At 56.5% G+C, this 18885-nt stretch overlaps 2 protein-coding genes across 4 annotated transcripts; both read right to left on the bottom strand.

The window, feature by feature from the left end:
* Positions 1 to 258: 258 nt before the first annotated feature.
* Positions 259 to 10489, bottom strand: TMEM275 (transmembrane protein 275). Of its 3 annotated transcripts, XM_037816886.1 has the most exons (4): positions 10388 to 10489; positions 3254 to 3484; positions 1893 to 1999; positions 259 to 1713 (listed from the first exon to the last, which is right to left on the bottom strand). In XM_037816886.1, exon 4 carries the CDS (start codon positions 1621 to 1623, stop codon positions 1087 to 1089), a length of 537 nt encoding a protein of 178 aa, XP_037672814.1. In that variant the 5' UTR covers positions 1624 to 1713; positions 1893 to 1999; positions 3254 to 3484; positions 10388 to 10489; the 3' UTR covers positions 259 to 1086. The 3 variants fall into 3 exon arrangements, with proteins under 3 accessions (XP_037672814.1, XP_037672811.1, XP_037672812.1); XM_037816883.1 differs by lacking the exon at positions 1893 to 1999; XM_037816884.1 differs by lacking the exons at positions 1893 to 1999; positions 10388 to 10489 and adding an exon at positions 9029 to 9184.
* Positions 10490 to 11758: 1269 nt separating this feature from the next.
* KNCN (kinocilin) lies at positions 11759 to 17676 on the bottom strand. The gene is made up of 4 exons (XM_037816881.1): positions 17161 to 17676; positions 16016 to 16084; positions 15276 to 15350; positions 11759 to 14402 (listed from the first exon to the last, which is right to left on the bottom strand). Exons 1-4 carry the CDS (start codon positions 17309 to 17311, stop codon positions 14323 to 14325), a joined length of 375 nt encoding a protein of 124 aa, XP_037672809.1. The 5' UTR covers positions 17312 to 17676; the 3' UTR covers positions 11759 to 14322.
* Positions 17677 to 18885: the final 1209 nt, after the last annotated feature.

Raw genomic sequence — 18885 nt, 5'->3', positions numbered from 1 at the left:
CCTTGACCACCACCACCCAGACTCCCACATGCCTGTGTGATCACAGTGTTACCCAAATGCTCCCCCACTCCCCATCTCCCACACGTAGCCAGGCCATCTCATCCCCAGCCCCCCAATATGACACATCTAGCCCCCCAGACATTCATGGGCACACACAGTCTTTTGTTCACACTCACACACTCTTCTTCCCTGGGACCCCGTGATCCAGGGTGCTCAGCCAGCCTTCCCTCCCACCGGTACCACAGCAAAGCACGGACTCCAAAATGCTTTATTGAGAAGCAAGGCACAGCAGGATGCAGAGGGCAGCACAAGCAAGGGAGGCAGAGGGCGGCGCTGCTGACCGTGACCCCCCTCACCACTCACCCCTTTTGGGGCCCCAGCCTCAGCTTTCCCCACTTCCAGTGAGGTAGAAAGAGTGGGGTGTGCCCACCCCAGCTCTACCCTAGGGACTACCTTGACTTAAGTCAGAACCCACCTACCACCCAACCCCAATCCCTAGAACTCCACCTCAGCCAAATTAACCCCCAAGGGTCATATTGGGGTAGAGCAAGGAGGGTGGGGATGGGCAGGAGAGGGAGCTGGGGGCCTTTCCCAGTGTGCAGGAAGGGGCAACAGCCCAGACTGACACCCCTCCCCTGGTCCCCCTCTGCTCCCCCCCATGGACCTTGCTGGTAGGTGGCCTTTCTCAGAGTGGTGCCCAAATACCACAGGGCTGTGTGTGTGTGTGTGTGTGTGTGTGTGTGGCCTTTCTCAGAGTGGTGCCCAAATACCACAGGGGTGTGTGTGTGTGTGTGTGTGTGTGTGTGTGTGTGTGTGTGTGGCCTTTCTCAGAGTGGTGCCCAAATACCACAGGGGTGTGTGTGTGTGTGTGTGTGTCAGGGCTCCCAAGCCTGTGGGGTGAGGTGAAGTAAGGCCGACATCTAAGGGATCAGGGCTCTGCTCTCCTTTCCCCTCCAGAAGTTCCGGAGATGGAACGGATGAAGCCATCTATGCCCAGCACGAAAACCTTTTTTTTTTTTTTTTGGCTCACATGGCACTGAACGGAGGGAACCCGGCCAGCGGAGCCAGGGCCGGAGGTCTGGTCCGCTAGGGGGCGGCCCGCTCCCGGGGCAGGTTGACCTGGACTCCTTCGGGGTGCGGCGCGCAGGCGGCCGCGGGCGCGAGGACGTCCAGGGCGAAGGGGCCGGGGCCGGGACTGGAGCGGCCCGAGGACGCGGCCGAGGCGGCCGGGCTCAGCTGCACGGCCGTGGTGTCCTGCGCCGTGCGCTCGCTGCTCTCCATCTCCAGCGCCACGGGCCCCGCGTGGCCGCCGCCCTGACCGGGCCCTGCGGCGGCCGCAGAGCGCGCGCGGGTCGCGGGGCCCCGGCTGCTACACACGCAGCAGGCGACGAAGAAGCCGAGCGCCACCACGAGCAGCGCCGGCCCCACGATGAGCGGCGCGTTGGGCCCCGGCAGGAAGGAGGCGAAGGCGCCCACCAGCGTCACGTTCACGCCCGCCAACAGCACGCACAGGCCGCAAGCGCAGCACAGCGCCGGCGACGGCAGGCCCAGCAGCCGGCCCTGAGCGCGTCCCGCAGGAGGCGCCCGGGCCCGGGCCCCGTCGCTCTTCTCTGGAGGCGGCATCGGCCTGTGACGCCCGGCGCGCGTCAAACTCTCCCCTGCCGTCGGCCCGGACTAGACTACATGCCCCGGGCCGCCGGGCTCACGGTCGTCCTGCGGACACAGAGCAAAAAATCAGCAGACATTTCAGCTAGAGTCCAACCCTAGCCTCAGTTCTGTGGCTACATTCACTTGCTGGGGAGTACAGAGTTCATCTTGGCCAGTCCCCTGCCTCTGCTTCCCAGAAGCAACAACCCACCCCATATGGAAGAGTCGACCCATTGTTTCCCCACCTGGAGTCCTCATGCCTAATCTTGCCATCTTCTGTTCCTCCCCACTTCCTCTTGTCCTCCTGACAAACAGCTCCTCCATCTCCTCTCCTCCAGGAAGCCTCCCTGGGCTAATTAAATAAATGAGTAAATGATAGTAAAGTGCCCAGCACTTTACTATCTGGCCCATTCTAGGTGCTCATTCAATCATAATTATCATGGTCAATAGTTGTCCTAATTAGAGAGCAGGTGGCAGCTCTTGGGGATTTAGATAATTCCCTTCTCCAATTGGAAGAGGCCTTCGAGATCATCTGGTTCAGCCCCTCCAGTTTAGTTGAAGAAACTGCAGTTCAGAAAGGTCTAGCAATTTAAGTCCCCGGCACAGGACCTATATGAGCTGTCACCTGGCCTAGGCATCCTCATGCCGGGCTCTCAGGCATAGCAGTTACATGAACTTTCCTGAATATCCAGTGAGGACCTGGAGCAGGGACTACGTGGGAGTGAGGAGCTCCTGATGCCACAGGTGGCCAGCAAGCAAGGACAGTCCCCACCATGCCTGGGTTGGGCTGTAGTAAGCCCAATGACCCTGGGCCCTTTCTAGCCTGGGCTTTCAATTATTAGATTCCAATCCCACCCCCTCCCCACTCCCAGCTCCCCAGGATTCTCCTGTTGAATCTGGACTCAAAAGCCCCATAGCTGGATGCTAGAATTCCTTTGCAGGATTCTATAGTTGTACGTGGTCCTGGCATTAATCACCATATTCGAGAATTCTGAGAATGCATGCAGAAACAAGAGGAATGTAATTAGAGCCTAGGGGATTCTGATTCCTGTTTGAGGATTGTGTTCTGTAGCAAGAAATCGCAGGTATAAAGGCCCTCAAAAAATGAGCTCATGGCCAGCGGGGCTGTGTTAGAATTGTGGCCCCAAACTGTGGTGAGAGGGCAATAATCAGATGGTGCCACAGGTGGGGGAGCAGAGCAGAGCATGCAGGGACTGGGGCCTGGACAGGACCTGGACAAGTGGCCTACCTCTCTCTGTTTCAGTGTCATTGCCTGTAATGTGACTAATAATAGAACCTGTCTCATGGAGTATAGTGAGAATTGAGTGCTTGGCACTAAATAAAATGCTTAGGACATAGTGAGTATTTAGTACATGTTCACCATTGGTGTTGTGGAAGTTGTCAGAGAAGGGGGCTGTGAGCTTTCAGATTTGCAAAGTGAGTCACACTGGGTTTGAATACAGAAGAGTTGGTGTGCCCCCAGGCTGAGGTGCCTCAGAGACTGGCCCTGTATTGTCCTTCCTGAGTGTCCAAAGCTTGCATACAGTGGAGTTGGGGAAGGCTTGATGATTGAGAGGAAACATGGGCAAGTGCCAGGGAGGGGCACCTGCTAGCTCAGATCCTCTCTCTGGACACAGGTTGGAAATCAGCCTAGCCCAAGCAGGTCAGAAGGTCACTTCCATGCCTGTCCAGGGCTGATGATGACACCAAGGCTTCCATCCCTGGGACCATGGCTTCCATCCCTGGGACCATGGCGAGAGGTGGCAGTCCGCTGGGACTCCAGCCAGGAGCACAAGCTGCCACGCTGAGCTGACAGGAAGTCAGAAATCCCAAAATCCTAGCAAAGGAAGCACATGTTGACCTTTGAGAACACCTAGAGACCACACTGTCCTTAGGAAGCTCCATGTTTACATGAACCACCTGCTCTCTCTATCCTGCAACTACCGGCTCTTCCAGGCAAATATACCAACCACTAAAGGTGGACCACACTTTATAGTTTGCAAAGTACCTTCACACTCATGAATATCACTGAATCCCCACAACTACCTGATACTTACTCATAGGCACATTCTACAACTGAGGAAACAGGCTCAGGGAGGGAAGTAGACCCGGGCTCTGCTGTTTGGTTTAAATGGGAAAAAAAAGAGACATCCCAAGACAAGAGTCAGAGTATAGGTGACCTTGCTTCATTTTAAAGAGAAGGGTTTGATCCCCTTGAGGGTGAGGAGGAGGTCAGTCCTGGCCTCCCTCAGGAGGGGTGGTGAGATCCCCAGATCTCTGCCCTTGCAAGCCCCTCCTCCACCTGCTCCCTCACCTGTTTCTGACATTATTTGACCAAGGCAGGGTCTTCCCTTCACCTCACCTCACAACAGACCCTTGAAAGTTGATGCTGGGCAAGGGTGGGGGAGGGGCTCTGGGTGGCCAGAGGGGCTAAGGCTCTGGTTTCTTTTCCCTTTAGGGAAGATTTTCCTTATCTTTGTGTTTCAGTAGTTTTGGAGGCCCCAAATTCCAATTTTTGACTCCCCAACCCCATGGCCACTGGCCCCTACAAATTGACAAATCCTTAAGGGAAAAAGTGAAACCAAATATTACTTCTCTGCCCTTCTTTTCTCTCCAAGGTCTTGGGTCCTCTGGTTCTTACTACTCTGTAGCACTCGCTACAGCACTGCCTTTAAACAGATTTTTAAAATGTTTAATCAAGCTTTTTTAGTTGTCCTCAGCAGGCAAGTTGGTCTGAAACAAACTAGTCTACCTCAGCCAGAAACAGAAGTCTAAATGAAAATATGTAATTAGCACTTTCAGGTTGATATCTCACATTTACTTGTGCTATACTGAAGAGTTTACATTATCTAATTTAATTTTCATGACATGAGATTTAGTATTACTATTATAACCCCGTTTTATAGATGAGGAAATTGAGGCACAGAAAGGTGACACAAACTTGCTCAAGACCCGCTCAGTGGAATTCGGGGTGCCAGGATTCAAATCCTGGGGTCCTGACCCAAAGCCTGAGCTCTTAACATGAGATACCTCTCAATTTAGCACAGTCTCAATAAACGTTGGTTGAATGACTGAACCGCAAGTCACGCGGCTCTCTCGGTATATAAATTCCTGTAATTGGAATTTATAATCCTCAAAGGTGAACAGCACAGGACAGGGTGTGTTTTCTCTGTCTCTCAAGGAAGGTAAATTCACCAGGCTCTTTCCTTGGCTGGGCACACTCAGTTCGATGAAAGCAAATTCCTGCCCAGGGGCTGAGCTTCCAAATGCTAATCACCAATGAATGATTCTCATGTGCTCCTGGGAGCCAGAACTGAATCTTTGGGTTGAGACAACCCCCCAGTCTCCCCCTCTGGCAGAGAAAGGGTAAGGGCAGGTGGGTGCTGGGCTTAATGTCACGGTTAATGGGAATCTGGGGTGCATTGGGTGTTGAGGTTGCTCTGCTGTTGCAATTCAGTTTGCATCACCATTTCCATCTGGGGGACTGTGGCCCTCCAGTTGTCACCGTTGCAGAGGTCAGTCCTGTTTTGCTGCGGGAGCTCTGGCAGCTGTGTGGTGGGTCATTAGTACTGTTCACTAACCATTTTCAGTTTTCCCTTCCTCCGAGCACATAAGATTCCACTTCCTAGCTGCTTTGTGATTAGGTGGGACCATGGGACTGGTTCTGGTTAATGAATTGTGACATGTGTCACTAGCAGGCTGGAGCATTTAATCACTGAAGCAGGGCCTTCTAAGTTTTACTGCTATCCCAAATCCTCCACGCCCGTTCCTCTTTGTCCCAAATCCAGCCCTCAACCCACTGCCTGAGCAGAAGGGAAGGTCACTGCTCTGATGCTTGAGTTGTTAGAATTGGACCAGACCTTCGCTTTCATGAGGACTTGGAGCTGCTGAGTCTGGAGATGGGGAAACTTAGGCTTGGGGTGGGGAAGGTCATGGAGGGAGTCTGTGGCCAAGCCAGACCGGAACTAGGTCTTTTTCTACCCATCCCGGACTCTGAACACTGCCATTTAGCTGCCCATGACCCTGGCCAAGCAGTTCACCCTCCCTCCCTTGCCTCCCTGCCTCTGGCCAGGGAGGCCATGAGCTCTCTATTTGTGGGTTCACGTCAGAAACAGTTTGGGGCAGAGGCAGACACGAGAGGCCAGGTCTCAGATGACCAGGGTTCTTGAGTTTGGTCTGGTTAGGCAACTTGGGAGGGCTGGGGTCCCTTCTCTAGGCCTCAGTTGCCTGATTGTAAAGGGAGGGGTTTAATCAGGTTATTGTCCCTGAACTGAGGTCTCTTGTCAACTTGCCACCCCACCTTCAACCATCTGAGGTTTGTGAAGGTGGAAATGGGAACACTGTTCAGAATTACTGTTAATATATCAAAAGACCTCATCACAATGGTACATTTATTTGTAATACAGCTGTACCTGCTCATAGAAATGCCCAAATTCTTTGCTTTGGGCTGGGATTAGGTCACTTCTGTGAGAAGTCACCTGCTGCCCAGAGGGTCTGATCATGGGGGAGGAGCACTGACACTGAGCACCCACTCTGGGCCAAGCATGTCCCCTGCACTTACACATTCCATCTTCACGTCAACCCTGTGAACTGTGTGCAGTCCTCTCCCCAGTTCACAATGAAGAAACTGAGGCTCAGAGAGGTGAAGGGCTAGGATTCAAACCAGTTCTGTCAGACTGAAAGCCCATGTTGTTTCTGCTACACCAGAATTTCTGCTTACTGGCAGGTATATAGATGTTTGCTTCTTTAAAATATAATAGTCGATTATTATCCAGCTAACCCTCGACAAGCATGGGGCCCGAGGGGGTGGTCTCAGTAGGTGGAGGGGTTCTCCTGGGGAGGGGTCTCCATCTGGAGTCTTCGGCCTGCCCCATGCCCCAGCCACTGGTCTGGGATGCTTGTGTTGTCCCCAGTTGTTTGACTAGCCTCTGGGGGAGCTGCTGGTCCAGACACCAGCCACTGGCCCCAGCCCGTGTCTTCCATGGGAGACCGAGACTGCATTCTCCACCCCTCTTCAGCCCTGTGAACCACTCTATGCCCCTTAAGTCTTGGCCCTCTGTTCCCCCACAGTTCCTAAATGTCTGGGCCAGCCATCTCCCCTGACCCTGGCCCCAAGTCCTTGTTCTCCCTATCCCCACCACCCTCCCCTTTCCACCAGTACCCCCATCCTTAGGGAACCTCCCACATCACCATTACTCATTGCCGTCTGGGGCTTATTCACCACACTGGAAGCTTTCAGCTTCTGCCGACTGAGTTCTGCCTCTCCAGAGCCTAAAGGACTGCCACCCCCCCACCCCACCCCCCAGGCAATCCCACAGGCCCTTTCCTACCCCAGGTGTGAAGTGGGGACAGGTTGGTGGCTGTAATACACATACATAACACACACACACACACAGATTCCCCGCGCTAGAAACAAGGTTCGAGGATGAAGCCTCAAGGACGGAGGTCAGGCTTCCCAGCTCTTGCCTCTGACTCCTGGGCCCCATAATCCTCATTCCTGAGCATGTGTGCATGCATGCACACACAAACACACTCAGTGACCACATATACCCAGAAATACAAACACAGCCGTGTTATACACCAAGAGTTACAGATACAGCCCCACCTAGACAGTCAGATATGCAGGCACACTTTGTGCCTGCCCCTCTGTGGAGATGAACCGCTGCCAGCAGAGGCACCTCTGGAGACCTCTCACTGCCTGGGAGTGTGGGGGTGGAGGGGAGGTGCTTTAGTGGTGAGGAGAGCAGATGCCCCTGGAGAGGAGATGGGGAGAGCTATGAGTTCAGTTCCAGCTGCCCTAATGGAGCCCTCCCATTTAAAATGGATCTTCATACCTGTTAACAATTCCCCTCACTGGGGCCCAGTTTCCTTATCCATAAAGACGGAGCTTGGTCTGGATGGTTTCTTCTAGGCCCTGCAGGCTCTGCCTTTTGGCACAGCCGAGGGGCCCCAGTGACACAGGACTCGGTGCCATCTCCATTAGAGATCATGCCTCTGTGTTCCTTAGATCAACCCTCTGCCCTTGTCCAGGCAAAAGTGACCCTGGCTGCCCTGGGGCCTCCCACTCCCTTCTGATCCTCCCAGACATAGTCACCAGACTCCTCAAGCACAGCCCCCCCACCCCCCACCCCCCACCCCCTTGCAGAGGCCATGTTTATTCCATACCCAGAACTCCAGCCTCAGCCGAAGCAACTCAGCTGCCTGGAGCCAGCATTAGAGGGCGAAAGAGTGGACTTCAAGCTGGCTGGAGTGGAAATGTCCCTCCCGTCCCTTCCCCTTGCAAGACTTTGGCACTAGCTCTGCTTTCCCCTCCAGCCCAAGCCCTACCTTTCCTGAGGGACTTAAGCATTGTGTACATAACCACCCAACTCTCTGCCCTCTTATTTCCTTGACTCCTCAACTCCAATGCTCCAGTCCTCCATTCCACTCCAGCCACCCAGCCCACTCACCACACCTAGGAACTCCTCACCCTCTCATCCACGCCACCTCTGAGAAACCCAGACACCCCACTCTCAACTATAACCCCACTGCTACCACTAAACACCTGTACAGCACTTACTGGGTGCCAAACAAATGTTCTTCTAAGCCCTTTATATATATTAACTCATTTAAGCCCTACAACCACCCTATTAGGTAGATCCTATTGCTATTCCCATTTTACACATGGGGAAATAGAGGTTCAGACAGGTTAAATTACTTGCCCACAGTCAGCTGGGATTCAAACGTGGATATCTCCCAAATTCTTCACCACAACTCCACACAGCTCATGCTACAACTGTTTTCTCACACGGAAATCCCTGGGACTCTTTACATTTCCTCATCAGCCTCCTGCCTCCACTTCTAATCGGCAGACACCGAGGAACCCACACTGCCTTACTTCAGCTACTCTCTTGCAACACCTTTAAGTTGTCCCGTTGTCCTGCCAAAGCTGCCCAGCAGAGCCCTGACCTTGCATCAGTCCATCTTTCTTCATCATCCAAGTTTATGTCCAAACTGCCAAGCCTGGTTGGCAAAAAGAAAGTCACAAGCTGGGCAGCCTGGGCCTCTGTGTGTCCACATCTCCAGCATCACTCAGACTCTCAAGGTTCCCTGGAGACCCTTCCTAGTCAGTGCTCAGCCCCCACCCTGGGCCCGGGGACTGCACCTCCTCTGGACACACTCCAGCCTCTCCCACCTTGAAACAAAACCAAACCCTCTCTCAACCCACTTCTGCTTCAGAGAACACTCTCTCCCCTTCTTGAATGAACGGTCTATTCTCCCCACTTCCTCTCCCTCTCAAGAGACAACCCACTTCAGTCTGGTTTTTGCCCCATCACGCTATCTATTTTGTTTTCACCAAGACCACCGTCATTGAATTCAACCAGCACTGCTCAGTCCTTACCTAAAGACCTCTCCACAGCTTCCGCCTTGTTGAACCCTCCCTCCTGGAATCGCTCTCTTCCTCCTGGAAACAGGCACCTTAAACTTCATTTTCTCCCACAAAGCCCAGACTCAGAGTCCCAAGCCAGAAACCCGGGCTTCGTTCTTCGCTCCTCTCTCTCCCTCTGACCTCCGCCCACACGTTTCCAGCCCATCACCGAGACCTGCAGATTCCTCCCTCCAAGCGTCCTCGAGTCTGTCCCTTCCTCTCTAGCCCCACTGCCCCCCCGCCCCCTCTCCCTATTGGGTGGAATCCCTCTTTGGCTCCCAGCCCCGGCCCCTCCAGGTGGCCCTCTTGGTGTTGCTCTAGCTGAGCTGAGCTCACCGGATGTGGTCCAGTGAATACGCTGTTCCCTGCACTAACCGTGCATCTACATTATCTTCACCTGGCCAACTCCAGCTCAAGTTTCGGCTCGAAGCTTCAGGACGCCCTCCTTAACCCCCCAAATCACGGCTCCCAAACTCCGGCCTCCCTCCCAGCACTGCGACTCCCGGGGTCTCCGTGTGCAACCCCCGTCTTCCCTGAGGGTCAGGGTTACATCCACCTTGTTTATTGCCAACCCCCCCCATGGAATGCCGGATGCTCCCAGGTCAGATTAAATAAATGGAGGAGGGAGGAACTGGTCAGAGGAGGCATCGATGCCTGTAGCCTGGCTTCATCTCTCTCGGTTTTGAAGTGGCTTTGTGCCCATTTCTCTCTGACTCTGGATCCCCTCCTCACTCTGGGCTTTGGGGAGGGTGTGGCAGGCAGGCAGCCGGGTGGATTCCAGGGCAGATCCTTACTGAGCTATGAGGTGGGGTGGGGGGGTTAGGGTAGAAAGGAGGAGGCCCCAGGCAGCCTCTCCATGCTGGGTGTCTCCTCTTCCCCCTCTTCCTCTTGGTTTCCTCTCTGTTTTCGGAGAACTCCGGCTCGAGGCTACAGGTGATCCCACCCCCGTGAGTTCAGAGCCGGGCAGAGCACTGTATCTCCTCCACTCCGTAAAGCATCCCCTTCTCACCGCCCTCTCCCGCTCTTCCCCTGCCCGCTCCCCTCCCTGCAGCCCCCCTCCACCCCCCGACTCCCGCAGCTTCACTTGCCTGAGTCGGTCCCGCGGCCACTTCCCTGCCGGTCCCGACCCGGCCGCCCTCAGCTCCCCGGGCCAGCCCTAGGGAGGGATTCCGCGAGCGTCGGAGAGCAGCTAGGCGAGCGCGGGGGGGGCCAGATCCCGCCCGCCGCCCGCAAACTTAGAGGGGCTGGGCGGGGCGGACAGTGGAGTGGGAGAGGCGAGGTGGGGGCAGGTGGGGGGAGGTCGGGGGAGGGGGGCGGCGGGCGGGGACCCACCTGGCTTCTGCTCAGGGTCCTGGGCTGGGCCGCTCGGAGATCCGGATTCAGCCTGCGAGGGTGGGGGCGGCAGCCCCTGGCCTCCCTCCCGGCGCGGGGGGCGGGGCGCGGGGGCTGCGCGCTGGAGGCGAGACGCCCGCCCGGCTCGGCCTCGGCTCGCTCCGAGCAGCCCCCGCGCCTGGCGCCCGCCCCCCGCGGCTGCCGCGGCCGGGGAGGGGCCGAGCGAGCGGGAGGCGGCGGGAGCCTGGGGAGAGCGGGGTGGGAGCCGCCTCCAGCCCCTCGCCCCGGGGGCCTTTCTCGGGGTGTCTGTGGCTGACCCTCTGCTCCCCGGGAGGAGCGGCGTTCTCACCAAGCATCCTCCCTCCTCTAGCTGCCCAGGTGTGGAGTACCCTTGCACAGGACTCCCTGCCCGCCCACAGAGGCTCCAGCCTAGACTTCCCTAGTCTGGGATGGATATGTTGTAACTCACTCTCATGCCCGGGGTTAGTAGTACTGGCTCTGCCCTCAGCTTCAAACGGATTCCCCACCTTCCCTGGAGGGGGTGTTGGGGCAGTGGGAGGGCAGGAAAAAATTTCTTCCTCCTGGAATCACTCTCTTCTTGGAAACAGGCACCTTAAGCTTCATTTTCTCCCACAAAGCCCAGACTCAGCGCCACTGAGCTTGTTTCCAGCATCACTTCCCCCATCAACCTCCACCTACAGCCTCCTAGAAGGGGATGTGATCAGGAGCCCCCTGTATGGGATAGGGATAGGTCTAACTCCTCGAGGGATTTCTGAGAACCTGTTGGAGTGAGGAGTGGGGAGGGAGTGCTAGGTAGACGGCTGGGCCAGTTAGAGCGAGGACTGGGTGGGATGCTGAGCTGCCAGCTTTCCAGACCCTAGAGGAGCATCTCCTCCAACCTCCCCATCTACTCGTCTCTTCATAAATCCTCTCTGTAGGTGAACCATGAGCCAAGCCCTTCATCCTGTCGGTGGACCTGTGAGGGAGATGCTTCAATCACCCCCAATTTGCAGATGAGGAAGCTGAGGCTCAAGGCCCACAGCCTCTTGCCCAGATCTGGGGGTTGGGGGTGGGGTGGGGACTAGGTTGTGAGTCTCATCTCCAGACTCCAGTTTCAGCCTCTAGTCAGGTCTGTTCCAGGTTGGCCCGGCAGGGGTGTGACTTGAAGGGGGCCGCAGGGACCAAGCAGTCCCTGCCTTTGGTTCACTGCAGGATTCTCAGCACCCAGCCCAGGGCCCGGACAGGGCTGATGGAGGGAACTAAGTTCATTCATTCAGGTTGCCAGGAAGAGCCCATCTGAGGAGCTGTCTGCACCCACCTGCCCTCCCTCCCTCCCCTTCCCTGGCCCCCATCCCTGAGGTGTGGGAGGGTTTTAGAGCTGCTCAGAAGTGAGAGGGCACTTCCCCCTACCACCCTCACCTCCCACAGAGCATGGAAGGGAGAAGGCATGTGTCTCCATGTGGGCCCCTTCTGTGACCTGGGGTGATGTGGTGTGAAGACACACTCGGGGAGGATGTTTCTGGACATCTACCCAGACTGGGGGCCTGGGGGATGGAAGTTTTAGGAAGCCCATGACAGGGGAAAAAAAGAGGTACCAGAGGCCCAGTTCTTGAGAATTCCCACCCAGCTCTGAATCCCCAGCTCTTCTCCCATAGACATAGCTCTTGCCTTCTTATGTGTTCATTCTACCCAACCCCCAGCACTGCTCTGTGCCTGGCCCTGCCAGGAATTGGGGATACCAGGATGGTTCTGATTCAGGTCCTGCCTTGGAGAGATGAAGGCTGGGAGGGGTGGGTAGTGGGTATGTGGATGGGGGCAACCCTTTACTCCCACACCCTCTGCATCCTCCACTCCCACCCCCACCCCTTCCTTGGGCATCTCTTTGGAATTCTGTGGGTGAAGGTTGAAGATGAATAGGAGAAAGGGTTTCCTTGTTGATCTAGGAAAGGGCCACTAGGCCTGAGTAATTGTTGATGATGACGTTGAGGAAAAGCAGGAAGGAAAGGAGGAGAAGGCACAGGAAGGAGGGATGTGGAGCAGGGGAAAATGCAAGGAGGTAAGAAGTTTACTTCCTTTAGGCTATGGAACCAAAGTCTCCTCAACTGGCCAGCATTTGTGAAAGTCAGCCCTTTCATAGAGGCATGGTCTGTCCTGCCACGGTCAGGGAGTTGGTTCCCTTGGCCTGGGCAGCAGGATGACAGCAGATGGTAGAGCCTTGGGCCTGGAGAGGTAGGAGACCTGGGTGCAAGGCCTGGCTCCATGACTTTGCACTGTAGGTCTTGGATGAGTTCTTTTTTCCTGCAGGGCTTCAGTTTTCCCATCTGTACAATAAGATGATCCCTCCATTTTTGGTTTTGTTTTCCAACATCCACTGGGCATCTTTTGTGCCTGACCCTGTGACCAACACACACACCCCCTCCCCCGCCCTCAAGAGAGAGAAATAGACAATGGCCATTCTGAGTGATTATGCTAAAATGGAGGGAAGCCTTGCAGCTGTGGGAGCAGAGAGAAATCAAGGGAGGCTTCCAAGAGGAGGTGCCATCTGTACTGCTCCTTGGAGAATGAAACTTTTCCTACTTGTCTTCTGCTCACCAAAACAAGGCAGAGGCCACATGGAGCAGATGTCTCTGTGGGGGTCAAACAACTCTGCTCTGCCTTGAGTATGCAAGTGTATGAAGAAAGGGGTAGGGGGTGGTGTTATGTTTTCTGCACAGCCCCCCACACCCTGGCCAGGTCCTCCTCTGCCCAAACCCTGTGGGCATAAGGGGCTTTGAAGTAGCTTTCCAGGGAAAGCCTAAGGAATTGTTTTTTCATTAAATTTACGTCACTAATGTTTATTGAGCACCTACTGTGTGCCCTGCCCTGGACTAGGGATTGGAAAGGGGCAAGATAAAGTAGTTGGTTAATAGTTGTTTTTCTGAAAAAGTAGACCCCATACCTGCCCGGAGGGTGTCAAGGGGGAGGGAGACACAGACAGGCTGAAGTAGATGAGAGCATTGCGGTTACACGGATGTTTTGAACTGGGCCTTAAAAGATGGGGAGTTTTGATAGAGAGAAGCAGGGAGTGCCCTCTGGGAGAACACAGCAAAGTCTTGGAGCAGGAATGTGTTTAGATTTATCAGGAAGTGGGTGAGAAGTTGGGTGAGAGGGAAAGCTGGAGGGCCTGTGTGGAGCCAGATCACAAAAGTCTTGGATGATGGGGTTAAGCACCAAGAGTCTCAGGGCAGATGTCAGTTCAGAAGTCACCTCCTCCTGGAAGCCTCCCCTGACTCCCAGACCAGGTACGTGCTTCACTTAAGCCCCTGTCATAGCAGTGTATGGCTGTCCCTCTGTGAGTCTTTCTCCTCTAGGGACCAAGAGCCCCCTGAGGACATGCTCCCATCTGGTTCACTGCACCGGGGGCCTTTGCCCAACGAGTTGCCTAGGTCTTTTCAATATTCTGCCAAGAATTTAGTGCATACCCTTCATCCAGCCAGTTAGCTCTAGAGACCTCAAGGCTGGGACTTGGGCTCTGAGGGGCTCAACCAGGGACCCCATCTGTCGTCCCTGAAGGTCTGTGGCCCACTCCTGTGGCCAGGATGAAGCAAGGGACTGGGGCATCCCTGGTTGTCATCAGGGTTCTGACCTCACATTCCAGAGAAACTAGTCAGTAGATCAAAAAGGGAAGGAAGCGGAGCCACAGTCCAGAAAGAAAAACCAGGAGAGCCTGAAACCAGGAGGCCTGTGGGCGCTTCCTCCGACACCCAGCTTCAGGCCCTGCCAGCGCCACGTGGAAGCCACTTGGGAGAGCCTTGGCCGGGAACAAGGCAGGTCTGGCTTCTCCAAGGCCTGCTTCATCTCTGGTTTGGATCTTCTAACTTGGCCTCGGGAGGGCTCTGAGAAATAGGAGTGGCAGGCAGGAAGGAGGGCAGGGCGGGGGGCATGGCTCCAGCCCCTCAGCCCTCCTCAGCCCCCCGGCCCCCTGGCTTCAGCTTCTCCAGGGTCCTGCTCACGGTGGACAGGCTTCTGCGGGCTCCTGGGGGAGAGACCAGGGACAGGTGCTGGCTGAGCAGACAGATCCTCACAGAGCCACCGGGTCAAAGGGAATGGGAGTGCCCTGATGCAATGGCGAGAGGGGAGGCCCAGAGGGCAGTTTCAGCCCAGTATAAAAAGGCACCAGTGGCCAAAACAGCCCTTCAAGAGGGGAAGCAGCACAGTTTGGGGGGCGTAGGGCAGGACTCTGGAGCCAACAGCCTGGCTTGAGTTCTGGCTCGATTACTTCCTTGCTGTGTCATCCTGGGCATGTCACTTAATCTCTCGGTGCCTCAAACATCCCATCTATAGAATGGGGGCTAATTACAGTGCCGCTTTCATACGGCTGTTAGGAGATTAAATGGATTGATATCTGTAAAGTGCTTAGAACAGTGTCTGAAATGAGTCTGCTTGCTGAATAGTAGCATCCAGCCACTGGCGGCAGAACCTGGACTGGGGTCACCTTTGAGAAACTCCTGCCCCGGAATTTTCCAGTGTGTGAGGATGGGGATCACAAAGATACCTGGTTTCAGGTACCAGTTCTGAGAGTCATATTCCACAATGGAAGAAGTTAGTGGGAAAATAAACTGGGGCCTGGCACCCAGGGGAGGGGAAGGGGCAGTGAGGTGCCCTCTGTCCCAGCGTCCAAGCTGGGCATGACAGGGGAGCCCTGAGGACAACGAAGAGGAAATTGGTTCGACTTGCAGCAAGACAGGTTTTAACAAAATACATGGAAGAACTATCCAAAGATCCTGATTCCTGAGATGGGGAAGCCCCTTCTGCACCCTTCCACCCCAAGGCTTCTTCTTGGGTCCCACAGGGCTGCTCAACCAGAGAGGGGAGATGAAAGATGGACTCTGGGATTTCTGGAACTTACCTTCCTTATTACCATTGGCGCTGGATCCTCCCTCCCCATGGTCTGGCCCTGGATGGGGGTGGGTTCTCAGGCTTCCTGCAGGATGAAGACCACCCAACCCCCTGGTTACCAAGCCTTTCCCAAATCAATCCCAGCCTGGGGAAGGGAAGTTCTTCCTGCTGGTTAGTCTCCATCCCTGCTGCTGTCTTTGCTCCACTGGATTCCTTTGGGCCCCCTGCATGGTCTGGGCTGATTTGGGGCAGGGGGAATGGCCCATGAAGGAGAAGATGGCAGAGGTTTTAAGGAGGTGGGGACCCTGGGGAGAACTAGGGGATATGTACAGCTCCACAGGTTTGGTGGAGATGGGGGTCTATTTGTGGGGAGCCGAGATGAGGTGGGGGGCTCTACGGGTGTCCTGGGGTCTTAAGGAAGACAGAAGGCCTGCGTGGGGGCTCAGGGATGAGGAGGGGGGATCTGGAGATCTTGGCGGTTTGGGGGAGTTGGAGGATTTCTCAAGGAGTTGGGAGTTCCAAGGCTTGGGCGCCTTTGTGGCAGGCAGCAGCCAGCAGCCAGGATTGTGCTGCGCTGTAGTCATGGCAACGCTTGCAAAACCCAGACACACAGAAACTCCAACACACGCAGCCAAGAGCTGTCACCCACGTGGCTGCGCTCAGCCACACAGTGGGTACAGACCTGCAGACAAAGGGTCTTGCACAGTCCTTGGCAGAGGGGTCTTCTGGGGGTGGGGGGAGAAAACTTACCTATATTAGGCAGGAGGTGGTCCAAGTTGAACCGAGCCTTCAGGAAGGGGTAGACGAAGATGAGGAGCCCTGAGAAGAGGGGCACAGAGGGGTTCTGTGCTGGGAAGGGGGTCTGGCTAGTTGAGGTGCATGAGGCTGTGGGTGGGTGAGAGCCTGGGGGTGGTTTGTGAGGGTGATGTGGGAGTGCAGGGAGGGGACTGAGGGTGTGCAAGCGTGAGCCTGTGAGTGAGTGAGTGAGCGGTGCGGCTCCCCATCCCACCCCTGAGCCTCAGAGGGGCCGCCTGGGGCTTCTGTCCCTGGTCCCAACACCCAGCCCCAGGAGGGGCCAGGGGAGCAGGGCCTCTCTGGGGAAGGGGCCGCAGGCTGTGAAGTTCCCAGTCTCCACCTGCCCAGGTGCAGGGCAGGTTGGCTTCCTTGCCCTCTCAGCTGGCTGGACACAGGCACCACCACCTCTCCCCTGCCCCCACCCTCCCCTGGGGCGCACCCTCAGGGCAGGACTACAGCTAGGCTGGGGGTTCCTGAGCACGGTCCTCCCGCCTGGACCTGGGGAGGGGGTGGCAGAAGAGTGGGTCCTTCCCTGCCCACTCCGCCCTTGGCTGGAATTCACAGGCACGATGCCCAGAGCCCACCCAGCCTGGTGCCTCTGGTTCTGCTTTTGGCCCAGGGAGGTGGGGTGGGGCAAGGGATGGTGGTCAGATCACTGTGGGGCTATTAGTGGAACTAGCCCAGATGGACAGGTGGACAGACAGATATGCTGCTGAGACATATGGAAAAGAAAAGGACATCCTTTGTCTGATCTGGATTCTCTCTTGGCCCAAGGAGGATCCTGCTGGGAATTCTGTCCTTTTGCCTGATCCCCATTGCACCACCCCAAACAGGCTGTGAATTCCACCACAAACCCGGGAGCCAGAGGGAGAGCAGCCAGAAAGGACTGTGACATCCAGCTCCCTGTTACACAGTCCCCTCACCCCCAGCAGCCCTTGGCAAGGAACCTCCCCCAACCTTCCCCACCCTCATACCCCCCATAGCTGCTTCTCTCATACCTCCAGCCTCCATTCTCCCCAACTCACTTCCTGTTGACCCAGCCCTTCACCTGCTTCCCTCCAGGATCTCCTCCTCCCTACCCCAGCCCAGCAGTTGCTCACCCAGACCCGCAGCGCCAATAAAGACACCACCCACGGCAGCCGCGGCCTTGGACACGGAGATGCCGATGATGATGCTGCCGGCCACCAGGCCGAGGGCCACGCAGGCCAGCTGCAGGCAGCGGAAGTCCCTGCTGCCAGTGGGGATGTCCATGCGGCCGTCCCCAGACTCGTCCTGGAGGGCTCTGTCCTCCTGGATGGTCCCCTGTTGGAGGTCCACCTTCAGGGTGGCAGTTCCTGGGCACTGAGGTTCTGGGCTTGTAACCCTTTCGTTTATCTGCAACCCTGTCTCACAGCTCTCCTGGTGAGCTCCCAGCCCCAAGGTGACCTCGCCCAGCTTACTCCTCCTTCCCTGGAGGCCTGTGAGGCTGGAGGTCACCTTTGGGACTCCTGCCCAGCCACATTCCTTCCTTAGCTTCCAGAGCTCTGGGGACCTGGGCTTGCCCCACGGGGCCCTCCACTGCTAGCCTTCTCCCGGGAGAGCTCAGCCCAAGCTCTCCCTGCCCAGGACATCCTGTCCCTGCTCCCTGGAGACTGCTCAATAGCCACTGAGCCTCAGCCAATTAAAGTTTCAAGCGATGGGGTGGGGTGGGAGGGCAGGGGGTGGCCCGGAGGACACAGGTTTCTACAGAGACACAGGCAGCAGGGGCTGCTGAGTTATTCATGAGGTTGTGATGTGAGCTGCTCCCCGGGGGAGGCCCACTGGGACAGCAAGCCCAGGTCCCACTGTTGACTCCTGAGGGGGCAGGAGGAGCTAGTGGCTTCACATGGGGTCCGGCAGCCAGGGCTGTCGGTCACACGCTCAGGGCCCACTCTGCTGTCCTCTGACCTTTGGCCTGGAGATGCACCTGGGGCCTCTGCTCGAAGACTCGGAGACGGACGTGGAAGGATAAGAGAGAGAAACAGAGCCCGGCACAGGAAGAGGGGACAGGGGGAGGCGTTCCTGCAAGTCCACCCTCTTCCGTGCCCACACCTTCCCTGCCCCCATCCCACCAAGCTGCTATCCTCCGGGCACCCAGGCAGGGCTGAGGGGTCCTAGCATAAGGCTTTCTCTCAGGGAGGTCCCTCCTGCTCGGGCGGGCGGGCTTGGTACCTGCCCCCGCTTTGAGTTACCAGTGGGATGGGAGGGGTGAGTCCTTCCAGCCGCCCCAGGATCCCTGGCTGGGGGCTGACAGGCAAGGGTGGGCAAGGGAACTGGGACATGGTTGGTGCCCCTCAGCACCTCTACCCCAGCCTGCCTGACCTACTGACAGGATCCAACCCGAGGCTGTGCTGCAGTAACCCGACCCAGCCTGGCCCTGAGCCCGGTCGCCGCCCCCAGCCTTCATCATTTGTTTTGTTTCCTGGCCCTTTAAGGAACAGGGTCCCCTAAACCCATAATCTGCGCCTGGGTACAGTTCCCAGGACCCCTGTCCAGAGTGCTCTCACTGGCCGCGCTGGCCTCTCCTTGGATCCCCCTCTCTCTCCCCAGAGGTCTGCAGGTGGAGGCTCAAAGTCCTCCACCCCCATCTGTCTCCACAGCCCTTGCCCCTCCCCTCTCCTCCTTGCTTGGCCAGCCCTGCCTCTGCGAAGCCCTTCCTGATCACCCGCGGGTGGGTGGGCTGCCCACCCTGCTCCTGGGTCCTCACTCGGAAGGCCCACCCTTCTGCCCTGGTAGATGGAGCCCCTCGGGGAGCATTGGAGGAGGCCTCTGAGCTCCACAGAACACCACCTTGGCTGTGCTGGACA

The sequence above is a fragment of the Choloepus didactylus genome, chromosome 2 (assembly GCF_015220235.1).
Source record: "Choloepus didactylus isolate mChoDid1 chromosome 2, mChoDid1.pri, whole genome shotgun sequence".
NCBI classification, from domain to species: Eukaryota; Metazoa; Chordata; class Mammalia; order Pilosa; family Megalonychidae; genus Choloepus; species Choloepus didactylus.
This window is presented reverse-complemented; position numbering and strand designations above follow the sequence as displayed.

Coding starts and splice junctions, on each gene's coding strand:
- KNCN (XM_037816881.1), bottom strand. CDS start 17,311: ATGGACATCCCCACTGGCAGCAGGGACTTCCGCTGCCTGCAGCTGGCC. Junction 16,085..17,160: donor TATTGGCGCTGCGGGTCTGG/GTGAGCAACTGC, acceptor CCCTCTTCTCAG/GGCTCCTCATCTTCGTCTAC. Junction 14,403..15,275: donor CGCCAATGGTAATAAGGAAG/GTAAGTTCCAGA, acceptor TCTCTCCCCCAG/GAGCCCGCAGAAGCCTGTCC.
- TMEM275 (XM_037816886.1), bottom strand. CDS start 1,623: ATGCCGCCTCCAGAGAAGAGCGACGGGGCCCGGGCCCGGGCGCCTCCT.